Below are 24,124 nucleotides of genomic sequence, written 5' to 3' on the forward strand. Positions count from 1 at the left end.
CTGCCTTAGTGCGCTCCTGTGTTTCCATGGTGATGGTGTCAGGCTAGGCATGCCTAACGTTGACCAATGGCGAGAATGACAACGAGGTGATCCACCATCACAACAACCCTGAAGTGGTAATACCCTGACAGCTCCCACAAACAATCAACACAACAATAGTTGAACTCTTTTAACTCCCCCATATAAAAGAACATGTCGACCTGAAATGACATACATTGCGCTGAAATGTTCAGGGTGCTTTATTGCAAGGTTACACATAACATTTCTAATGTAATCCATAAACCATTGCAAGGCTTTACTCCCTTGTTTTGTTCCCAGGAATTATTTCCTGAAGTGATCAGTCTCGTTAAAATAAACAGTGTCTTTCTCAAACAGACATACCTTTGTATCAAATAGCCCAAATAAAATTAACAGAAAAAAAAGAATTGATTAACCTGGAATGACAAATTAACGACACAGAGCACTAACAGAACACATAAAAAACACAAATATTTAAAGCACATGTAAGCAAAACAAGAGTGCAAGGCAATTGATAAAGCCTACCATTCCCCCCCCTTAGTTAGTTCTAGTTCTATAGACCAATCTAAGGGCAACAGGTCAGAGAGTGAATATCTTTTAATTGAACTGTATCCTGAGAAAAGGCTATCTAAGCCCACAGTACTTTAGCGCAGCTAATTGTTGTGTTGACATACTGTGGGGTGGCATCTGTTCTCTGCTGGCTAAAAACGGTAATTATACGACAAGACTTCCAGGTTATCTGACATACAGTACATAAACACCAACCGTCTTCATTAGAGGGTCATTTCACCGGTGGGGGGTTTCTTTGCAACTGTCCCATGTTCAAAGAAGCCGGTCTGTTAGCTAAGGTTCAACGGCGACAATACCGGTAATCAATCTCCTCACCGCTACTTTTGACACATTTTGCAAGCTTGTTGTAAAGATAAAGATACCCATGCATTGATAGCAGTTGTCATCATTACTTTGCCAAAGCAGATGATGAAGAGGGAATGATGACGAGTCTTGCCCCACATCAACAATGACCTCATCAGGCGGAGTGGTTCGTGCAGCATCACACCGTGCTGCACTCACAGTACCGAACTGATCTGAGGTTATGCCACACATCCTGCTCACAAACACACGTAAAACGATGCACCACAGGACCAGCTGTGATCCAAACGCACAAAGCAATGGGGCCGGTGGTGAAGGCCTTTGGGATGACATCGTAGGGTAGAAAACATGATACAGTTGGAACAGATTTAAGATACATGGAATTTTTTTGTATATTGTAGTAGTTGTTTTATAGACGTTACTTATGCAAGACATGCTACAAGAAGATCACAACTTTGCTTAAGAAAACTTTTGAATATTGTGGGACTTGCGTAGGGGCACAATTATAAACCCGATGGATGGGTATTTTGGTACAGAAACGCCTGAGTGAGGTGTACTGATATTGCCTGCTGTATGCTCTGAGGTGTGTGTGTGTGTGTGTGTAAATTGAACATGTTGTGCATCAATCTGGCCCACAGTTTTCTAGCTCAAACACAGTTCAGTGGAACCCGTCAACAACATTCACTTCAAACAAGTTTCTTTTTATCCTTAGCTTTCCCAGGTCACGGAGATGTTTACCATATGACGACAGTGCTAACACCGTCAGGACTACCTCCTAACACAGAACATGTGTGTGGTAACACACAGTCAAGGTGGAGCACAGGAGGTGAGTGAAATATGTGTGTTGACAAAGACTGAGGGCACCTAAACTCATGTAATATGATGACATCACCCCATCTCTCAGGTGACCACACATCCACTTAAATAATAAAAAAGTGCTTAACTGTTTGGGGGGGGAAATCTACCCTGATATTGGAAGTAGAGGGATCTACCCTGATTCCTATATCTCCCCACAACCTTCTTCTCTTGCTCCCCCCAATGCTCTCTCTCAGCACATGCAGGACCAGCTCGCCTTCTCCTCGCCCTCATCCCTTCCCCTCGTCAGGGTCACCGTGTCCCCCCCGGGCGGCTGGCTCAGTATCAGTGGCTTCTGGGACTTCAGCTTGTGGGCTACCGTCATGAAAATGGCCTCCACGTGATCACTGTTGCCATGGCTACCATCACCATGGCCATTGCTGCTGGGGTTCTTGGCAGATGTCTCGAACAAGGGCATGGAGTGGGCGTCAGCAAACTGCTGGGCCAAGTCTGTGCCCACCTGGACAGAGTTCTGCAGGTCACACTTGTTCCCAACCAGGATCCTCGGGACTTCCTGGCCCAGAGCGTGCTGCTTACACTCCTCGATCCAGGCCGGGAGGCTGCGGAAGCTGGCGGCGCTGGTCACGTCGTACACGAACACCACAGCATGCACGTTGCGGTAGTAGTGCTGCACCATGCTCTTACGGAACCGCTCCTGGCCTGCCGTGTCCCATAGCTGAACCTGGGGGGGAAAGACAAATGAACACACTCTGAACAGCTTCTTTATTGAATGTTGTCAGTCTCCAAGGAACTGAAGTACAGTACCTAGATAGACCTTATATTCACTGTGAGTTTGCCAGAGGATGAACTGAACTGTAATATGTATGATTCTGCAGAGGGCAGTCAGCACACCAGACAGATTGTTTTCTCTTCTGCCACTGCCCTTGAGATGATCAAAGACAAGAGACGTTTGAAATTGATGCCACAACAACTCCAACGTGGATGAGGTAGACTGCATTTATATGTCAATTGTTTCCAGGTTGTGTTGTTTTGGAACAACCCAAACAATCAATTCACTTGTTTTATGTAATCTATCTATTCACCTTGATTTTCTCGCCGTCAATCTCGATAAGTTTCTCCCGAAAGTCCACCCCAATCGTGGCCTCGGTTTTCTCCGGAAACTTGCCCGCACAGAATTGGTAGGTTAGGCATGTCTTGCCCACACCGGAGTCCCCAATCACGATGATCTTGAAAATCCGCGTCCGTGGTGGCGGAAGATGAGACGAGACAGTCAGCGAACTAGTGAATTCCGTCGACGACTCCACACTTGCCATATTGTTTGGTTATTGATTATCGAGTATATGCTAGCAAACTACAGTAGCTGCCTAGCTAACGTTAACCCAGAGCTGTTATGGCTTACAAAACCGCGCCTCCGCCAATGCTAGCTGGATGAGCTGTCAAAATGAGACAAGCAATCTCGCCCAATACAAATGAAATTGGACATTCGTGACAAATCTGTAACCTCCAAATATAAACATATGACCATGCATTAGTTTTGGAATAACAATCTCAGGTTGCTACTTTAAGCATCCTTCTTACTCCTTCCCCGCCCTGCATTACATTTGAAGCCACGTACAACATTGACAGAAAACACAACTCTCGCGAGAGGTAACCAAGAAAATGAAAGACGCTGTGGATTGGATCAGATTCGACACGAGGGTCGTTGCTTACAACTGCAGCCCGCGTCCCAGCTCCCTACCGAGCCCAGTCAAAACATTAAAATAAGCATTACATGGGAATATCACAGAAGTGAACTGCAGTACTAAATCTCTTCCAAATACAATTTGAATGAAATAGGAATAGGTATTCAGATTTTTGATAATATCTGAACGTGTGTCAGCACTTTAAAATCCTGTTAATGTTTTAGAAAGTGGCTTTTAACCTTTACCTAAAACAAACAATGGTTAGTGGTGCACCTTAACAAAGTCCACTTCAGTAGTGAAAAAAGGCATCAACATGTCCGTGAGTACTCATTCCCCCCCTATTACAATTTGTTAAAATGTTGTTTGTTAAAATGTTGTAACATTATCTTTATTGTCATGACGGGTGAACGTTCACACATTTCCGCTCTGTCCTGCTAGTTTTATTGAAGTTAAGCTGCAGTGCCTTTTTGATCCATGTAAACTTGTGTTTGTAACATTCTTATCTATAGACAGTCAGTAACCAACTAGACATATTCATGTACAGCGTACAGTACTTCATAAAAACGGTCATATCCCAGGTGATTGATGATGTCTTTGCATAGAGTTGAGGCATGTTATTGCAATTGTAATAACTCTATGGCCCACAGGATCCTATAACCATGGAGCTAGAGCCCTCTCCCCCAGGGTTGGAGGCTGAGTATCGAACCATCTTTACTGCAGGCTCCCTGGTCTTCCTACAGGAACTGGTCTCAGCATTTGATGAAGAGGTCGACAAGGTAGGTCAAAAAAAGCACTAATACATTGTTCCAAATATATTTGTTTTCTCTAGGCCTACTTGTTGACAAACTAAGTGATCAGCGATCACAAAAAATATACAGTATATCAACCTAGTCTAATACAGTATGTGTCTTTCTGTCATATAAGATCCTGAGGCTTAGAATCTCCAGGAAGACCCACCTGGACCTGTCAGGTGACCTACCGGGGTTCTGTGAGGTCACAGCCCCCGTAAGAAGCGACCCTACCTGGAGGGTCCGTCCAGTCCCCCAGAGGCTGCAGAAGAGACATGTGGATGTGGGGGACCTGGCCCCCTGTGACACCCAGCGCTTCATTCAGGCCCTCAGTTCCCCTGCACAGGGCCTACAGGTACACAATGGGGCTTACAGGTAAAGGATATTCAGGGGTCAGATTTAGCCAATGAGCCTTGTTTGACACGTTGTTGAATGTAACATACAAGTAACATTGTTGAATGCAGAAACAGTCACATATGTACCCAGTCTAGAATGTTGCTACAAGGCAAGGGATGTTGGATATCAGGAGGCTTTGATATACAAGTTAAAAAACGTATAAATCAGGTGATTCTGGATCTGTTGGTGGGCAGAGCATTCCTGAAAAGCCCTCCTCACTATGTAGACAACTGTGTTGTTTTTCTCTTGCAGGTTGATTTTGATGATGGGAACTGCCCAACGTACCACAACCAGATAAAAGGCATTTATAATGTTTACCAGGCGGTGCACAATCAATTTCCCAGTGAGTTTATATCCACTCTATTACCCATTACTCACGGTGGGCTCGGTCCAGGGCAGGAAGCGTTTTGTTGGCACACATCATCTGAATCTAAACGTATCTAGATACAGTCTATCTTGATTGTTTAACTGGACTTTATAATATCTTATATTTTAATCACAAACCCTGCATTAGTCGACTTTATAACTTTCCACCATGTTTAAGTAGATCTACAGGTCAGAATATTGTATGAAGACCTGCATTATTATTGTTCACGTATACGCCCAACTGTTACTGTCCTCCAACAGATGCCCCCAAGATATCCCAGGCTCCTGTTCTGATGCTCCGCCCTAGAGCCTGGAACATGGTGGAACACAACATGATGGTATTGAGTTCCAACTTCAACACTCTGATGTCCAAATTCATCTCAATACCTCAGTTTACATGCATACAACATCTGGATTGGCTGAAAGTGTAGAGCCATCCAAATGATCATGTTATGTCTACAACCATCATCAGGGGTGCAACTTTGGTTTTAGAAGTGGTGGGGACATAATATATAAATATAAATATATTCTGTCAGAAAAACACTCAGAAAAGCCTAACCGATCGCTCCGAGGCATCCGCATGGTCCTAAAGCACACCCTTGCGCCCTTTGTATCACATTCCAATGATAATTTGTATCACATTCCAATGATAATTTGTATCACATTCCAATCACATTTCCCCCCCATTCCCAGTGAAAGTTGGCCCCTGACCATCTTATTTTTTGTGGATGATATTTCAGCAGCGCTGATTCATTTGTGTGTATGCAGGTTCAAGGCAAAGAGGTGCCAGGGCCGCTGTGTGATTTCGGCTTCCTCATGTTCCACTGTGGCAAGCTGTTGTTCGACAGCGAGAGTGGGCCATTTTTCTACCTTTCCAAAGTAAGGCTATGGTAGATAGCTGTGCTGTTATTGGCTGTTAGAATAGCAAATAGGCTTGACACGATCTGGTATAAAAAAACAAACTCTCCACTACTCTCTCTCTCTTTTCCTCACCACCATCGATGCATGTTAGGTCGAGAGCTACATGGAGGCAAGACTTTGGAACAACATATTCCTCTGGACAGAACAGAAGGTTTGTAGCATGCCAGCATGGTAAAGGTGTGAAACGCTTTAGAACAGCATGCTTGCTATTTGATTGCTTCTCTGATACACAGTAAATTACTGATCATAAGTAACATTGAATACAAGTGTGTGTGTGTGTGTGTGTGTGTGTATCCTCTAGCTGGGCCTGCCTGTGGGCAGCATAAAGGCAACCGTGCTGATAGAGAATGTGCTGTCAGCATTTGAGATGGAGGAGATTCTGTATGAGCTTAAGGATCATTCCGCTGGACTCAACTGTGGGATCTGGGATTATTCCGCCTCCTTTGTCAACAAGTTTGGTGAGTGACTTCAATCACTCAGTCATATCCTGTCTTTTCCATGGAAACTAAGGGTTTTCATGGGTCTACAAAATGTCACTATTCTGGCAATGTTGGAGAAGACAGCTTTCAACTTTCAACCATGATGTTTTTTAGATTGGGACCATTCTGTCCCAAACAGCTCAGTTTAACCTTATTATAAAACTGAATGCAGCAGCTGTCTAAACATGGGTAATCCCTGGGTATATCTTGATACATCACTGGACTACTAGTTTACAAAAGGTTGCCTTAAGTTCATATGATTGCCTGACAGGTCACCGAGGGGCCTTCCTGCTCCCTGACCGTAGTAAGTATGTCAACATGGAGAAGCTGTTCCTGCGGAGCTACATGGACCTGCTGGTCCAGACATGTCACCGTAGAGGAGCCCTGGCTACTGGAGGTATGGCAGCCCTGCTGCTGCCTCAGGACAGGGACAGTGCCCCCTATAGAGCAGCCTTGGCCAACGTCACCAGGTGAAGGACCTATTCTACACAGTCATCTATACGTCATCTGATATATACACTTTATGTACAGTACCAGTCAAAAGTTTGGGCACACCTACTCCTTCCATGGGTTTTCTTTATTTTTACTATTTTGTAAAACTATTTTCTGCATTGTAGACTAATAGTGAAATCATCAAAACAATTAAACAACACAAATGGAATAATGTAGTAACCAAAAAGTGTTAAACATATCAAAATATAATTTATATTTGAGATTCTTCAAAGTAGCCACCCTTTGCCTTGATGACAGCTTTGCAGTCTTGGCATTCTCTCAACCAGCTTCATGAGGTAGCCACCTGGAATGCATTTCAATTAATAGTTGTGCCTTGTTAAAAGTTCATTTGTGGAATTTCTTTCCTTCTTAATGTGTTTGAGCAAATCAGTTGTGTTGTGACAAGCTAGCGGTGGTATACAGAAGATAGCCCTATTTGGTAAAACACCAAGTCCATATTATGGTGAGAACAGCTCAAATAAGCAAAGAGAAACGACAGTCCATCATTACTTTAAGACATGAAGGTCTGTCAATCTGGAAAATCCAAGTTTCTTCAAGTGCAGTCGCAAAAACCATCAAGCGCTATGATGAAACAGGCTCTCATGAGGACTGCCACAGGAAAGGAAGACCCAGAGTTACCGCTGCTGCAGAGGATAAGTTAGTTACCAGCCTCAGAAATCAGAAATTAACTGCACCTCAGAAATGTCAGCCCAAATAAATGCTTCACAGAGTTCAAGTAACAGACACATCTCAACATCAACTGTTCAGAGGAGACTGCGTGAATCAGGCCTTCATGGCCGAATTGCTGCAAAGAAACCACTACTATAGGACACCAATAATAAGAGACTTGCTTGGGCCAAGAAACAAGGGCAATGGACATTAGACCGGTGGAAATGTGTCCTTTGGTCTGATGAGTCCAAATTGTAGATTTTTGGTTTAAACCGCTGTGTCTTTATGAGACGCAGAGTAGGTGAACGGATGACCTCCGTGTATGGTTCCCACCGTGAAGAATGGAGGAGGAGGTGTGACGGTGCTTTTCTGATGACACTTTCAGTGATTTATTTAGAATTCAAGGCACACTTAACCAGCATGTCTACCACATCATTCTGCAGCGATACGCCATCCCATCTAGTATGCGCTTAGTAGGATTATCAGTTGTTTTCAACAGGACAATGACCCAAAACACACCTCCAGGCTGTGTAAGGGATATTTGACCAAGAAGGAGAGTGATGGAGTGCTGCATGAGATGACCTAACCTCCACAATCACCTAACCTCAACCCAATTGAGATGGTTTGGGATGAGTTGGACCTCAGAGTGAAGGAAAAGCAGCCAACAAGTGCTCAGCATATGTGGGAACTCCTTCAAAACTGTTGGAAAAGCATTCTGGGTGAAGCTGGTTGGGAGAATGCCAAGAGTGTGCAAAGCTGTCATCAATGCAAAGGGTGGCTACTTTGAAGAATATAAAATATATTTTGATTAGTTTAACACTTTTTTGGTTACTACATGATTCCATGTGTTTATTCATAGTTTTGATGTCTTCACTATTATTCTGCAAGGTTGAAAATCGTAAAAACAAAGAAAAACCCATGAATGAGTAGGTGTATGCAAATTTTTGACCGGCACTGTATCAATTTCTTGCCTATTTGATCCTGATCTGTTCTGTGTTTTTGGTCATATTACACAACAGCAGTGATGACTGATTGCTCGATTATGATTTCACTGGGCTCCAATTGCACCATTCAGCAAAAGAATTTGTTTCTCCCTTTTTCATATTTCAGACTGAAGTTACTGGAGATCAAAGCTGGTGTTGATGGCTTCATGGTGTATGACCTGGGCTTGATAGAGCCCATGCAGAAAGTAAGTCCTTAATGTAGGAATTGTTGAGCTATACCTTTCAAGGAACTGTTATCTTCTCAGTAAGCATTTCACTTTTAGTCTACACCTATTGTTTACGAAGGTGACAAATACAATTGGATTTGTCACTCTCCCCACTTTTCTGTATCTCTTCTCAGCTCTTCCAGCTGCATTCTCAGGGTGACAACCAGATGCACCAGCTTAGAAATGACCTCACCGTTACCCCCGACGACCTGCTCTGCATGCCAGCGGTCAGTTACTCAATAACGTTGTGCTACTGTATTTATACTACACTATGCATCGCTCTGGAATACCATTCCACGTCTCGTGTACTGAACTGCTCTAAACATTCTTCTAGGGTGGAGTAACCCTGTACGGCTTGAAGTATAACATCGCTGTAGGAATCCTGTTCATAGATGCTTGGCTCAAAGGTGAGAATTCAAGAGTATGCATCATAATGAACCAGCATCCTTAATGGAGGTTTGGGATGGATGTGATTGAGTAATGTTGATGTAATGCTCCATGTGTCTCCCCTAGGCAAAGGTCACTTCTTCTACAGGGGACAGGTGGAAGATTCTGCAACTGCAGAAATCTCCAGATCCCAGGTAGGTTCACTTTAGTTTAGGTCATCCTGTGCCGCACTTCCCATTGCAAAAAAACTTGAGAGTTCAGGATCCATTTCATGAGAGATGTCTGTGTGGTGTTTTGTATCCAGGTGTGGCAGTGGATCCGCCATCAGACACAGCTGGAGGATGATAGCAGGGTGGTGACCCGGGGTCTTGTGACAGAGCTGACCCAGGAGGTCATGGGGGAGCTGAAGGTCATCACACGCTGTCACACTGTCAGGTAGGAGGAGTTGGATAAGAGCACAAGGTTTCCAAGATAACTCACAACATTCTGCATTTCTAGAAGTTTCCTTTGTCTCTGCACTCCTCCCTCTCCTTCGAGCCTCCAATTCTTCCACCATTCTCTCCTGACTCTCCCCCCCTCCTCTAGGGAGGAACAGAGGTTGTTGACATCTGCAGCCATGTTCCTGGAGGTTGTCCAGAAGAGAGATTTCCCAGAGTTCCTCACCACCTACCTCAACCTGGACCACACCTTCCTCAGCTCTCAAGCCAAAAGGCATGATGAGGGTGGGGCAGCAGGGGACCTGCCCAGACCAAAACTCTGAAATCCCTGTCCAACATAGTATGGTATTTACATCCCTCATAGTACCTATGGTGAGCATATGAGGCAACGTGAGCAACAGTGTTCCTCTTCAAGACCCTTCAAATCATTTTGAGTGTTTCTTGACAATACTGATCAGGAATCCTTGAATAAAATACAAACTTCTGCAGGAAAAATGGCATCAGGAAATAGCTTTTTATTCAACTTTAGTTATTGATAAGTCCTCTGTGTGTTAGGAGTGGTCTGTGTGCAGAACTCAGTATGATTGACAAACGCCTTTCTCAAAAAAATAAGATGGATTGGTAACATTGGATGAGCCTATAACTTTTGACCAATAAACAGAAATAAAACCCCAAAACAAACCCCACTAACTGTAGAGTGTCAGTGTGTTTTTGCTTTATCAGGAAGTGGTTTCATGGGACTTTCACATGGGTAAAACTACGAAGGAAAATACAGAGCGGAAAAGGAAAACAGAAATCTGCACATTTGTCAGTCATACAGCACTCCAGGTGAGCATTGAGCTCTGTGTCTCTGCATTCAGATCAGTCGTGTCCTGTTCCCTCCTGGAGGCCACGCCGGGACCTCTACCGCTGCACCACCTTGTGGCAGAGCAGAGGACTGCTTGAGCTCAGTAGCTGATTAACTGAGTGCATCGCTGCTACGCCTCCCCCGGGAAGCAAGTGATGTCTCCTTTTAAAAAGTTCCACCTTTTCATTTTTGGCACTTGCCAGCTCACAGGTAAAACCACAATCCTCCATCACCACCACAATTTATAATCTTTCAATTTTTGCAAATGTTTTAAATTCTTTGTTTTTAATATATAAATTACCTTTAAAAACGTGAGAAGCAGATGCACATACAGGAGAAACACAGGCGTGAAAACACAGGAGTAAAAACCTGACTTAACGGCAGCCACCCTAACACTTTTCTTTTCTTATACAGTTTTATTTTGTTCAGTTAAAGAAGAGATGTCAACAGGGTTTAAAAAAAAAAAAATAGTAAAATGCGCATTTGTTTTTCCCTCCTCTTCGCGGCTCTCTCAGTCCAGGTCAGTGCACTGCAGGGGGCATACACAAACAACCGTAGCTGGGGTGTTGTTGGCAGACTAGCGGCTGGCAGCTTCTATGCTCCTCCCCTCCCATCCCTCGCTCCCCTCTCACATGTCGTTGGCCATGTCATCGTGCTCGCCTGCTGACAGGTCTCCATTGGCGCTGATGGTGGAGGTGGCGTTGTCCTCGTAGCCGGGGGGCATGAAGGCTAAGGTGTGGGGGTACAGCTTGTTACACGCGGCGCGGTACGCCTCCGCTGCCTTCTGCTGCCCATCGCCGAGATTGCCCTCACGCAGCGCCTCCAGCACATCTGTGCAGATCTGATAGGAAAGATAAGGTGTCTTAGACTTCGGTCACACAGACAATTTACATTATTCCTTGCCTTTTTCCCTAATGTTGTTTCTGGTTCAGGTGTGGGACTACTGTGCCAAAGGTACTTGATACATTTCAATATAACAATGTTGCGCAAGAATTAGTGCAGTGAGTAAGCGCTCACCGTGATGCTTCTCCCAGTGAGGGACTCATCTGGCGCTGTAGCCAGCTCAGAGGCCATCTTGTCAGAGGACGGGTCCAGATAAAACATCATCTTAGCAGCTGCAGGGGGACAATGTGGAACTTTTCAGTTATAAGTTGACAGTGTGTGTGTAGTTATGGTGAAATCTCATGTGGACTTTTGAGTCAGGTAGTGCGGGTACGTACCAGCCACGCGGTGTGGTATAGAGTTGGAGTGTTGGCTCAGGTAGTTCTTGTTAAAGTTCTGGGGGTTACTCTCCCCAAACAGCCGTGAGATCTCCTGCTTCAAAACAGTTCGCACAGCCTCCGGTAGGTCCTTACTGTCAGACACTGAGGAACACACACAGAATCAGAACATGGTAGAGTTATGTGTACCAGAACACAGACAACTATTCCAGCAACAATCAACATAGGGTTCAGAGACAGATGGCGGTGAGGGTATCTTAAATGCATAGAGTTTGGATGATGACAAGGCCCAACAGCCTGGCCAAATGACAGGTGGCAGAAGCCCTACTAAACTGTACCTCCTTTGAAGAAGCGCACTAGACACTGGTGAAGCCAGGGGTGAGAGGGCTCCATTGAGAATGCTCTCTTCACCGACTGCAACATCAGCAGGTACTTCTCTACGAGAGGGAAAGCAACAGATCTGTTTACATTTTTTTTTGACTAAAGTACCAGATTCTTCGTGTCAGAACGTCAATCAGCTTCTCGTTCCTTTACCTTTCCTGAAGTAGATCTCGAAAGCCAGGAGGTGAGTCTCAATCTTGTTCTTCACCAGGTTTTTCAGGGGGGTTAAAAACTTCACTGCCTCCTCTAGTGGGTTCTCCACCTACAGGGGGAAGAAAACTTTCATGGGTCTTATCCCCCCCAAAAAACTGTTCAGTCTCCTTAGTGTAATTTCACCATGTTCTGCAGTGATATCCCACAGGGCTAATGGCAGTAGCCATGAGGGTAAAGCGAAACCACAGGTTTGTTCTTTGAGGCATTTCCAACGACTAGGGCTCACTGTGAGGAGTCTGTCGGGATAGGCCTCAGTCATTCCTTCATTTTTTACAGGCTACACACACACCTTGGCCAGTTTGTCTGGTATGAGCTCCTCCTTTGGTCCTCCGATCTCCTCGTCGTCATCTTCTTTCTTCTTCTTCTGGTTCTTCAGCTGCTTCTCTTTCTCTGCGTTCTTCTTCTCCTCCTCTAGTTGGGCTTTCTTCTGGGCTCGTCTCTGCTTGTTCCTAAGCTTCTTTAGCTCCTTGTCATTCAGGTTCTCTGTGGGACAAGCACCAGCACAGGGACAGACGGGCCAGTGTCATTTCTCTCAGACACTGGGATCATTTACAAATCAAGACACTACACCAATGTTCCCTCTATGCTGCACGTGGGCACACAGTAGCCCAAGACTGCTTCGCAGAAGAAATGTCAGCTTTCAGAGAAAAGCAAGAGATTTGAGTGATGTTCACTTTCTAGAGCAGTGGTCACCAACCGGTCGATTGAGATCAACTAGTCGATCTCCAAGGCATTCCTAATCGATCATAAAAAAAACCAAATGAAAGCCTTGTTCCTATTTTTTTTTTCCATCTCCGGTTGTTGGTGTTAAGTGCACCAGATTCAGCTGCCCTGTGCGCCGGGCAGGCAAGCTTGCAATTTTGAACCATTTCATGTGTCTGAATGTACAAACTCTGCTTTCCCGACAGGCCCGGAGAGCAAATCAGGTGCACTATAGGCCTATCGCTGGCCAATCAAATGGCTCAGATTACCGTGTCTGCAGTAACATAGCAGGCATAAAAGAAAGCTTCAGCAAAGTTGATACGGTGAGATTTCTAAACATTTAAAACCCTGACTAGAGACTCAACAAATACAGCAAAGAGATTCTGTTTTTAATGAGAGTTTTTACTCAGCACTGTCAACACTTTGTATTCAACACTTTTATAAGCTTTTAAACCCAAGTTCGTCCTATTTCCACACAGCACTACAACAAGCACTGCAGCAGTAAATAAAGAGTAGGAAAGTGCATCTCTAGGCTTGCTTTAGTATTAGCGACTTGGGTCTTTTTTAATATAGAGGGACATTTTACCTTCTCTGTTCATAGGAGTAACATGAATTTGTGCATGAGGCAGAAATACTGCGGTGTGACTCGCCATCAGCTGGAATACGGTGTCCCTTTTTGGTCAGTGTCAGTGGAGGAAAGGGAGAGCGAAGGGATGTTGAGAGGCGGACCCTTAGTCGGCTGCTCTCTGACACACCATCAGCCCGGTAAAATTAAAATAAAAAGCGAACTATTTAAATGCATGCTCAGTCAGCAGTGTCTCACAAATAATACAACGGATCTATTACCGGTGTGATCATATAGCCTACCTCAAAATGTTGCACATCATTTTTCAAAAATGGCCCGACCAACAATGCATTGGCAGGCCAATTGCTGTGATAATGTATTGGGCCTATAACTTACTGCACAAACCTCATTGTTAATGTTGCATAGGCTTATGTTTTTGTCGTGGTTAAGAAAATGTGAGGGGTAGACCTCTGCTTGCATTTTGACTCTGAAAGTGATCTCGACTCAGAGAAGATTGGTGACCACTGTACTTCAGGTTTCCCTGTTAAAACCTCTTGAAGCTAGGAGGCACTATTTCATTTTTGGAAAAATAACGTTCCCAAAGTAAACAGCCTATTTTTCAGGACCAGATGCTAGAATATGCATATAATTTACAGCTTAGGATAGAAAACATTCTAAAGTTTCCAAAACTGTAAAAATATTGTCTGTTAGTATAACATAACTGATATTGCAGGTGAAAGCCTAAGAAAAATCCAATCAGGAAGTGACTCATGTTTTGAAACCGTTGTGTTCCTATGCACCCCTATTGGCCATTGAAAGGGATATCAACCAGATTGCCTTTTCTACATATTCCCTAGGGTGTCTACAGCATTTTGACGTAGTTTCACGCCTTTATGTTGAAGAATGAGCCTAAACGACTACATTGTGTAAGTGGCCAGCTGAGGGCTCTGAGTGATTCTTGCGTAAAAGACAGAGGTAGTCATTTTTCCTCTCGCTCCTACTGAAAAGCCAATTGTCCCGGTTGATATACACTGCTCAAAATAAAGGGAACACTTAAACACAATGTAACTCCAAGTCAATCACACTTCTGTGAAATCAAACTGTCCACTTAGGAAGCAACACTGATTGACAATCAATTTCATATGCTGTTGTGCAAATGGAATAGACAACAGGTGGAAATTATAGGCAATTAGCAAGACACCCCCAATAAAGGAGTGGTTCTGCAGGTGGAGAACACAGACCACTTCTCAGTTCCTATGCTTCCTGGCTGATGTTTTGGTCACTTTTGAATGCTGGCGATGCTTTCACTCTAGTGGTAGCTTGAGACGGAGTCTACAACCCACACAAGTGGCTTAGGTAGTGCAGCTCATCCAAGATAGCACATCAATGCTAGCTGTGGCAAGAAGGTTTGCTGTGTCTGTCAGCGTAGTGTCCAGAGCATGGAGGCGCTACCAGGAGACAGGCCAGTACATCAGGAGACAGGCCAGTACATCAGGAGACGTGGAGGAGGCCGTAGGAGTGCAACAACCCAGCAGCAGGACCGCTACCTCCGCCTTTGTTCAAGGAGGAGCAGGACCACCACTGCCAGAGCCCTGCAAAATGACCTCCAGCAGGCCACAAATGTGCATATGTCTGCTCAAATGGTCAGAAACAAACTCCATGAGGGTGTATGAGGGCCCGACATCCACAGGTGGCGGTTGTGCATACAGCCCAACACCGTGCAGAATGTTTTTCATTTGCCAGAGAACACCAAGATTGGCAAATTCGCCACTGGCGCCCTGTGCTCTTCACAGATCAAAGCAGTTTCACACTGAGCACGTGACAGACGTGACAGTCGAGACGCCGTGGAGAACATTCTGCTGCCTGCAACATCCTCCAGCATGACCGGTTTGGCGGTGGGTCAGTCATGGTGTGGGGTGGCATTTCTTTGGGGGGCCGCACAGCCCTCCATGTGCTCGCCAGAGGTAGCCTGACTGCCATGAGGTACCGGGATGAGATCCTCAGACCCCTTGTGAGACGATATGCTGGTGCGGTTGGCCCTGGGTTCCTCCTAATGCAAGACAATGCTAGACATCATGTGGCTGGAGTGTGTCAGCAGTTCCTGAAAGAGGAAGGCATTGATGCTATGGACTGGCCCGCCCGTTCCCCAGACCTGAATCCAATTGAGCACATCTGGGACATCATGTCTCGCTCCATCCACCAACGCCACGTTGCACCACAGACTGTCCAGAAGTTGGCGGCTGCTTTAGTCCAGGTCTGGGAGGAGATCCCTCAGGAGACCATCCGCCACCTCATCAGGAGCATGCCCAGGCGTTGTAGGGAGTTCATACAGGAACGTGGAGGCCACACACACTACTGAGCCTCATTTTGACTTGTTTTAAGGACATTACATCAAAGTTGGATCAGCCTATAGTGTGGTTTTCCACTTTAAATTTTGAGTGTGACTCCAAATCCAGACCTCCATGGGTTGATACATTTGATTTCCATTGATAATTTGTGTGATTTTGTTGTCAGCACACTCAACTATGGAAAGAAAAAAGTAGTTAATAAGAATATTTCATTCATTCAGATCTAGGATGTGCTATTTTAGTGTTACCTTTATTTTTTTGAGCAGTGTATTATCCAATAGATATTTGAAAAACACCTTGGATTGATTATAAAAAACATTTGCCATGTTTCTGTCAATATTATGGATATAATTTGGATTTTTTTCCCCGGTGTTGTCGTAACCGCTATTTCCGGTGGATTTCTCAACATATCGTGACCAACATACGGAGGTATTTTGGGTATAAAAATAATCTTTATGGAACAAAAGGAACATTTGCTGTCTAACTGGGAGTCTTGTGAGTGAAAACATCCCAAGATCAAAGGTAAACGATTCATTTGATTGCTTTTCTGATTTTCGTGACCAAGCTTCCTGCTGCTAGCTGGACATAATGCTATGCTAGGCTATCGATAAACTTACACCAACGCTTGTCTTGCTTTGGCAAAATCAGGGATGACAGGGTGATTAACAAAAGGCTAAGCTGTGTTTCACTATATTTCACTTGTGATTTCATGAATATTTTCTAGTAATATTTTTTGACCGTTGCGCTATGCTAATTAGTGTAGTTGATGACAATTCTCCCGGATCCGGGATGGGTAGTTCCAAGGTTTTAACACAGTTTTGCTTTACTGTGGCAATATAACATAACTTATTTAGCAGGCGAAACAGAGGACAAACCATCCAGAAAAAAAAATTGGTGACTTTTCTATAGGTAACTAAATTTATGGAGGCACCTGGTTGCAGTTCCTATGGCTTCCACTAGATGTCAACAGTCTTTAGAACCTTGTTTCAGACTTCTACTGTGAAGGGCGAGATAAGAAGAGCTGTTCGAGTCAGGTGTCTACCAGAATGCCAAGAGCTCAGTCTCGCACGCCCCCGTGAGAGTTAGCTGCGTTCCTTTTCATTTCTAAAGACAAAGGAATTGTCCGGTTGGAATTATTATTATTATTGAAGATTTATGATAAAAACATCCTAAAGATTGATTACGAACTGTAATGGAACTGTCGTCTGAACTAAGTGCCTGCGCTGTGTGAATTTGGATTTGTGAACTAAACGGGAACAAAAAGGAGGTATTTGGACATAAATGGACTTTACGGAAGAAAAAAAACGTTTTCTGGAACTGGGATTCCTGGGAGTGCATTTCGATGAAGATCAAAGGTAAGTGAATAGCCTAGTGGTTAGAGCGTTGGACTAGTAACCGGAAGGTTGAGAGTTCAAACCCCCGAGCTGACAAGGTACAAAATCTGTCGTTCTGCCCCTGAACAGGCAGTTAACCCACTGTTCCCAGGCCGTCATTGAAAATAAGAATTTGTTCTTAACTGACTTGCCTGGTTAAATAAAGGTAAAAAATAAATAATATTTATAATGCTATTTCTGACTTCTGTTGACTCAACAACATGGCGGGTATCTGTATGGCTTGTTTTGGTCTCTGAGCGCTGTAGTCAGATTATTGCATGGTGTGCTTTATTGAAATCTGACACAGTGGCTGCATTAAAACGGTGTATAATACTTGTATATTTGAGGAATTTTAATTATGCGACTTCTGTTTAAATTTTGCGCCCTGCACTTTCACTGGCTGTTGTCAAATCGATCCCATTAATTTGAAGTCAATTTGTCGGATTCTCTGGAATAATGGTATGTGAATAAAACACATTTTATCTTGTAGAGTAGTTTCTTGCATCAAACATTTCCAGTCACCTTGTCTGAAAGACAAATGGATAAACAGATTAATGTCATACCCTGTATGTTTTTTTTCAAGCCTAATGGAATGTAGGCCTACAATGAACTCCACACATTGGCTGCCACGGTAGGCTGAATGATAGAACAGCTGTTTCCATGTTAAGATGTTATGAGATTTATTTTCTCCATCGTTTTTTTTCATGGTAGCCCACTCTGGTAGGCCTACATTATGATCAAATAGCCACAGTAGCCTACTTGACCAATTAAAACTAACTTAAAGCGGGTACAGTCTGTTCACAGCAAACGCACGCTGGAAGTTGCACAGAATTTTCACAAAGTTCCAGTTTGTGCTCAGTAGACCTGGAATTTGCTCAGTGCCAAAAAACATTAGAGGGAACTTTGCACTACACCAAACCAAAAACCAGTGGGTAAAATATCAAATGAGCAATATCAAACAAGCGTCAATTTGGGGTCTTGCACTCTCACACACAATACGTACCGGCGTCCGCCTGGTGTTCCTTGTTGTCGTCGGTGAGTGGGTTGTCGTGCAGGCCGAGGTAGATCTGAATGGCGGTGCGGGCAGCTTTGTAATAGAAGGGGTGCATGCGCAGCACGTCCTCCAGCTTGAGCAGGTCCACATAAGATCGCAGCGTCATTTTCCTCATGCAGTACGTGTGGAAGTCGAACTGGTCGTCTGTGATCTCCACAAAATGCTAATGGGACACATGGATATGATGAGGCAATCCAACCACTCACCAGACCTGTACTACCACTGGGCCATCTATACAGGTTTAACCCCCGTCAGAGAATCTGCCCCCCAGTTAGAAAACTTACCCTCTCGATCTCGTGGCACTTCTTGAGTGCGTCTCCAAACTTGTTCATGGACTTATAGGCCAGAGCACATTCTGTCTGGTACCACATACACTGCATCTCATTCAGATTCTCTACCGCTGATGCACCCTCCTGAAACACACCGATACCCAGTTACCACCACACACACACAAAGGGTTTTAAGGCAACACCAAATGTACAGTCTACACATTGACAGCTTAACACACAAACACTGACTGACCCTTGTAAACTTGGAGCACATCTCTTCTGCCTCTTTGACCAGGCCGGCCTTCAACATGTACTTGGCACACTTTGAGTTGATGAAGCGGTCAGCAGTGTCCAGAGCCTGGGCCTCATCCATCCACCTGGCTGCTTCCTTTATGTTACCTGCATGCTACAGAGACAAAGATAGGAAGAGAGAGAGAGAGAGAGAGAGAGTGTGTTAAACTGTAAATCTTCACTATAATGACATGTCTAGAAAATGTGTGCCTTGAGGAACAATTGTGTGTGGGTTACCTTGTATATTTTGGCCTTGATGAGGAACAGTTCTATGAGTGTGGGTGTGCTCTCGATTGCTGTGTTGATATAGTCCAGGGCTAGCGTCTGCTGGCCCACGTGGTCAAAGTGCTGAGCCAGGAAATACTGGACCCACAGCAGAGTGGTGGGGGGCTCCTCCTTACCGTCATCTAATACACACACCACAATTAAAGATGCTAATACGGTTCCTATTAGATTTCATAAAACATGACAATCTGATCGCACTCACCACTTTGATTGAACTTTCGACAGCTTTTCAAACACGTCTCATATCCAACCACTAATTCTTCAATGATGGACAACTACACGGAGAGGAACAAGCAAACACAAGATCACCCTGACATCTCAGTCCAGGCATGTTACTTCAGTGACTTGCTGGAGCCTATGGAATGGCAGTGGTTCTCCCTCACCTTCTCCTTGTCGTGATACAGGGACTTCAGAGTGGTGAAGACGGGCGGACAGCCTTTACTGAAGTTCATCCTCAGATAGCAGTCCAGACATTCACGGAACTTCTCACCTGAAAAGAAAACAAGAAGTGAATGGAGCTCCTCAACACCCCATCCACCGGTGTTCCACAGACCACGTTTCAACGTGCTTGTGTCCATCAGCCATCGTCTTGAAAGGCCGTCAAACCATGGATAATTACACAGTAATAGTAGTGATAATGGCTTATTTATGTACCTGTTAGGAAGGTGAGAGGCAGCCTCCGGGGAACAAGTCCTTTGGGATACTTCACCCACGCCTCCTCATAGAGCTTCTGCCTCTCCTCTATGCAGGCTGGGAACACAAGAAGCCAACAGTCAGAGCATGCCATTCATACGCAGATTCAAATCTGGTCAGAGAATCTACCAAACACATGAAGTGAGAGGACCCATGCTAAAGAGGGGACCAGAGAGGGTCCAGTGGGAATGGGGTGGGTAGCAGTGAGGGTTCAAAGGATACCTGGTTTCAGTGCTTTCTCCAGACCCTGGTAGTAGGCCCAGTTCTCAGGGTTCCTCTCCTGGAGTTGTCGGTAAACCTCAGTGGCCTCCTCCGAGCGGTCTAGCTGCAGTAGCAGCTCTCCTGAGCAATAAATAGGTTCACATGAAATCACATTTTATGCATAGATCTACAAACACAACCCTACACCCTCACACACATAAGGATTAAAACACTCAATACACACTTTCACATGCACTTTCACCCCTTCTCTCGCTCACACACACACCTCGTGTCTCCTCCACAGCAAGCTTGTCACAGATCTGTTTCTCATAGGTGGTGAGGTGCTCCAGTGCTTCCTTGAACAGCCCCGCCTCCCTGAGCACCTGGTTCTGGTACAGCAGCAGCTCACTGTACTCATAGTCCACTTTGTCTGGTGACGTCTGAAACATAGCACCACCCACCACATTTACTGACACAGGCAGTGACCAATCAGGGTGTACTGATCCAGGCAGGGTGACCAATCAGAAAAATGTATACAGATGGGTGATACAGGAACTCTACAAAGCACCCAATGCGAATTAATTGACTCAAAAACACAGAGGTCAAAGAGGTCAAGCTCACCTGTTGCGTTTTGCGAAACTCTTCAACGATCTTGGCGGCCATCTCAAAGTCCTCCAGCAGGTGGTAGGCCACTGCGTAGCCAATCCATGAGGCCCTCTGCGCGGGACGCAGCTGCAGGAGCTGATAGCGGGTCTCCTGCAGAGAGGGAGCATAACAGAATAATTATTATACACAGCAGGAGCTCATACTTATGAGTGGAGACATGCGTGCAGACACGGTCCGTCTCTGGGTCCTCACCCTGTAGCCCTCCAGGTCTCTCATCTGGATTTGGAGAAGAGAAAGGTCCCTGAGGATCTGCAGGTTGTCCTTGTCCCACTTCAGAGCATTGCGGTAGCACTTGATGGCCTCGTCGTACTTCTTATCCGACCGCTGCAGCAGACCGTACACATGCCAGCCTGGGAGAGCAAAGGTTAAGGATGCAAAACAACAGACTACACACACACTAAACCAGGGGTAGGCCATCATTGTAAATAAGATATTGTTCTTATTAACTGACTTACCTAATAAATAAAAAAAATACAAACCTCAGAAATTAAATCCCTCGCTAAAACAACCCATTTGGAGGACTACTAAAAACACATGACTACATTTCAAGGCAAAAAAGAAAGCTAATACTCATTGTGACAAATGAAAACAGTGAACCCTGTATTAATGCAACCAAGCCTATATTATTAGATGTCACAGTAACAGTCAGAGCCAATCTAGCACGCTCCCATTCCCTGCCTGGATTATGTGCAGTAGACATGGCGCAGTAAGGGCTTGTGGGATGGAGTCAAAAGTTTGGGCTTATTATTATGTCGAGCTTTTGGTGAATGTCTTCCCGCCTCCGACTAGGAGGTTCATATGAACCCTCACCTCATTAGCCCTAGTATAAAAGGATACAGACATGGCTCTTGAGGTCGTTGCGCAGGCCTCGTCTCACCAGCTCGTACGCATCCTCCTTTTTCCCCAGACAGTTCAGGGTCAGTCCCTTCATCGCCAGCGTCTCTGAGGGACAGGTGAGGGAGAAAAGGAACTAGTGTCAGTCACAGCCAAAACACTTAATTAGGCCAAGAAATGAATAACCAACACTGATGTTCCAACCACCGAAAGATAAGTGAGTAGTGGCTGTTGAAGCAGGCCTTACCTCCATGCTCGGCGAACTTTGGGTTGGAGAGGATCTGTTTGCAGAACTTGAGTCCATTTCTGTACTGCTTGTGCTCATAGCATCTCTGCAACAGGGGAGAGGTGTGTTGACATCAAGGTTTTTGCAAAGCCTGTTCTTAGAGTTCAGATCTGATGAATCACCCAAATACATAGTTACAAATAACACTTTTGGGTAGGTTGTCTGGTGATACCACCCTGCCAGCAAGCAGGGACAGTAGCTCACCACAACCTAATACAGTAAGTATTATCTTGATTGATTGGGTCTGAAAAAACATCTAGCTTTGTGTGAATGTGTGGTCAGGTGGGTGGATGAGATGCAGTGATTAGAGAACCAGTCAGACGTAGATTCCTATCTGCCTGGTTCAGCACAGTGTGGCCTAGCACCTCAGTGATCAGCCTGCCAATTCCCCGCATAACGCTAATACCCGGGAATCCACACTGGCATAGGGAGAAGGCAGGGGCTCCAAGGAAACTGAGGAGCATTCAACACAGCAACTAAAACAAACGTTTTCAGAATGTTGTACAGAACACGTTAGTGGCTCTGAGTGGAAACAGACAATTCACATCTACACAAAACATACTTGTGGTATGCATTTACGACCTTGCGAGTCTCCTCAAACAGCATTGGCCAATGAATTACTATTATATTTGCAGAGTAAAGTAATGCAAGGAACTAAGGTAAAGAATTGTTTGCCTTGCATCAGAGTGGATTTTTTTCTACCAACCCTGTAGAAATATATTCAGTGATGTACTTTCCTCAATATACATAATTGCTCAAAAATATATGAGTATACTTATGAATAAACATATGTTGGCAACTAATCTGAAAGTTTATATCCAACACTGTAGGTGTGGCTTACTTGTATTTGCAGGCCTCGAGAGATGCCGAGCTATTGACACAACCTAACTTCGCCAATAACACCAACATTGTTAAACACCATGTCCAGAAATAGGAAATGGTTGTGTGAATGGTGCTCAATATTCAGCAGTAGACTAAACGTGTGCACTTTAGCTGGCATGATAGGAAGCTAATTGTTTATAATTAGTTCCCATATGATATATGATTCAGTAAAGCGTGAGTGACAGCTAGCTGGCTGGGTAGCTAGGTTGTGTTAGCTCACAGCAATCTGTGGTAAAGGATTGCAATACTTAACATACCGCTGTGTGCAGTAATATCTTTGGGGACAACACTGCACATACGTTGAGCATGTTAAATGTAACGCCTATCTAGCTTCATAGCTAGTTATAGTTTCTCTTGTTGCTAAAATGCTGAGTAATGATGAAGTACCTGTGCGGTTGGTGTAGAATGAGCTTGCAGCGAGCTAGCTTCCTACGTTAGCCAACTTATCTAGCCGTAGCTAGTTAACGTTCCTTGCAAATCATGTTTTGGAGCAAAGTCATGCGTTTATTTTGAACCAGTCCGCTACAACAAACTGATACAACATATAACAAGTTAGTAAGTTTACTCGCTTATTAGCCATGTTTCATGGTAACTAGCTAGTTAGTAAACGGTGTAAAACTGAAACCGCTAACTAACAAGCTAATGATGACAATCAGGCCATTCCGAGTGCCTCGCGACATACTAGCCCACGAGTTAGCTATAACGTTACAATCGTTGAGAGGGTGATGGAAGGAACAACATATGTCAACTAACGATACAACATGAATACATGTTTTATTTCAAAACGAATCAACGCTAGCTAGCTAGCTAGCTACTGGTCATGTATAGAGTAGCTACTGTAACGTGCGCAAGTTAGCTAGCTTGCTATATTTAGCAAGTTAGCTAAAGTAACTAGCTAGCGGCAGCTAGGTACTTACCAATATTCTCTTGAATAGAGCGTTCTCCTTCGGCGGTAGAGTAATCGAGGGCATTCTGTAATCTGGCTACTCTTCTGTAGCTTCGCGCATGAATCAGAATCGAAGTTTCCTCTCTCTCTCTCCCCTCTCGGTCTCTACGAGTCAAAGCTCCCGGAATTGTCTCGCTCTCTTTCGGGCTCTTCTTCCTCACGTGGTGACAGCCAAGGCCCCCTTCAGACCAAAATGGCCGCCTTCTCCTCCGGGTCAAGCTGCTCTCTGGGTCTGTGTGCGTGCTGCTGCTGTACGGTGCAAAATTGTCAAACTGAAAAGTTACAAATGTAATCAATCAACCAAAGACAATTATGGAAGGAGACGTGTTATAGTGCATCACTTCGGTTCTGCAATAGACGTGATGTAAAATATATTTTCTCTGTTCTCATAATTCCAATCTTGGGTTCTCCAGAGCTAGCTACATGGCACCGTGCCCAGTCCCAGACAGAAAGAATAAAACAAAAAATATGAATTAGATAAGATTTACAGTCCATTTCCGTAGCCATTATCCATAATTGCAGCATTGTCATCACTGT

At 44.5% G+C, this 24,124-nt stretch overlaps 3 protein-coding genes and 1 non-coding gene across 5 annotated transcripts; 1 reads left to right on the plus strand and 3 right to left on the minus strand.

The window, feature by feature from the left end:
• Window positions 1–221: 221 nt before the first annotated feature.
• Window positions 222–3,310, minus strand: LOC135545880 (ras-related protein Rab-33B-like). The gene is made up of 2 exons (XM_064973832.1): window positions 2,787–3,310; window positions 222–2,425 (listed from the first exon to the last, which is right to left on the minus strand). Exons 1-2 carry the CDS (start codon window positions 3,015–3,017, stop codon window positions 1,937–1,939), a joined length of 720 nt encoding a protein of 239 aa, XP_064829904.1. The 5' UTR covers window positions 3,018–3,310; the 3' UTR covers window positions 222–1,936.
• On the plus strand, window positions 2,421–10,221 carry ugl (ureidoglycolate lyase). Of its 2 annotated transcripts, none has more exons than XM_064973831.1 (15): window positions 2,421–2,690; window positions 4,034–4,162; window positions 4,311–4,529; window positions 4,823–4,913; window positions 5,198–5,274; window positions 5,705–5,815; window positions 5,949–6,008; window positions 6,159–6,315; window positions 6,608–6,806; window positions 8,608–8,686; window positions 8,842–8,934; window positions 9,042–9,114; window positions 9,221–9,288; window positions 9,399–9,529; window positions 9,680–10,221. In XM_064973831.1, the coding sequence occupies exons 2-15, from the start codon at window positions 4,046–4,048 to the stop codon at window positions 9,852–9,854; spliced, it is 1,650 nt and encodes a 549-aa protein (XP_064829903.1). In that variant the 5' UTR covers window positions 2,421–2,690; window positions 4,034–4,045; the 3' UTR covers window positions 9,855–10,221. The 2 variants fall into 2 exon arrangements, with proteins under 2 accessions (XP_064829903.1, XP_064829902.1); XM_064973830.1 differs by lacking the exon at window positions 2,421–2,690 and adding an exon at window positions 3,416–3,705.
• Window positions 10,032–23,794, minus strand: LOC135545878 (N-alpha-acetyltransferase 15, NatA auxiliary subunit-like). The gene is made up of 20 exons (XM_064973829.1): window positions 23,559–23,794; window positions 21,721–21,805; window positions 21,477–21,581; window positions 20,832–20,989; window positions 20,595–20,729; window positions 20,260–20,413; window positions 19,995–20,114; window positions 19,734–19,829; window positions 19,463–19,569; window positions 19,282–19,354; window positions 19,032–19,201; window positions 18,757–18,909; window positions 18,519–18,647; window positions 18,184–18,397; window positions 12,482–12,675; window positions 12,133–12,241; window positions 11,937–12,035; window positions 11,599–11,742; window positions 11,396–11,493; window positions 10,032–11,219 (listed from the first exon to the last, which is right to left on the minus strand). Exons 1-20 carry the CDS (start codon window positions 23,610–23,612, stop codon window positions 11,007–11,009), a joined length of 2,610 nt encoding a protein of 869 aa, XP_064829901.1. The 5' UTR covers window positions 23,613–23,794; the 3' UTR covers window positions 10,032–11,006.
• On the minus strand, window positions 12,315–12,448 carry LOC135546760 (small nucleolar RNA SNORA18). Its single transcript, XR_010456621.1, has one exon. It is a non-coding gene; the product is annotated as a small nucleolar RNA SNORA18 (small nucleolar RNA).
• Window positions 23,795–24,124: the final 330 nt, after the last annotated feature.

The sequence above is a fragment of the Oncorhynchus masou genome, chromosome 9 (genome assembly GCF_036934945.1).
Source record: "Oncorhynchus masou masou isolate Uvic2021 chromosome 9, UVic_Omas_1.1, whole genome shotgun sequence".
Classification (NCBI taxonomy): domain Eukaryota; kingdom Metazoa; phylum Chordata; class Actinopteri; order Salmoniformes; family Salmonidae; genus Oncorhynchus; species Oncorhynchus masou.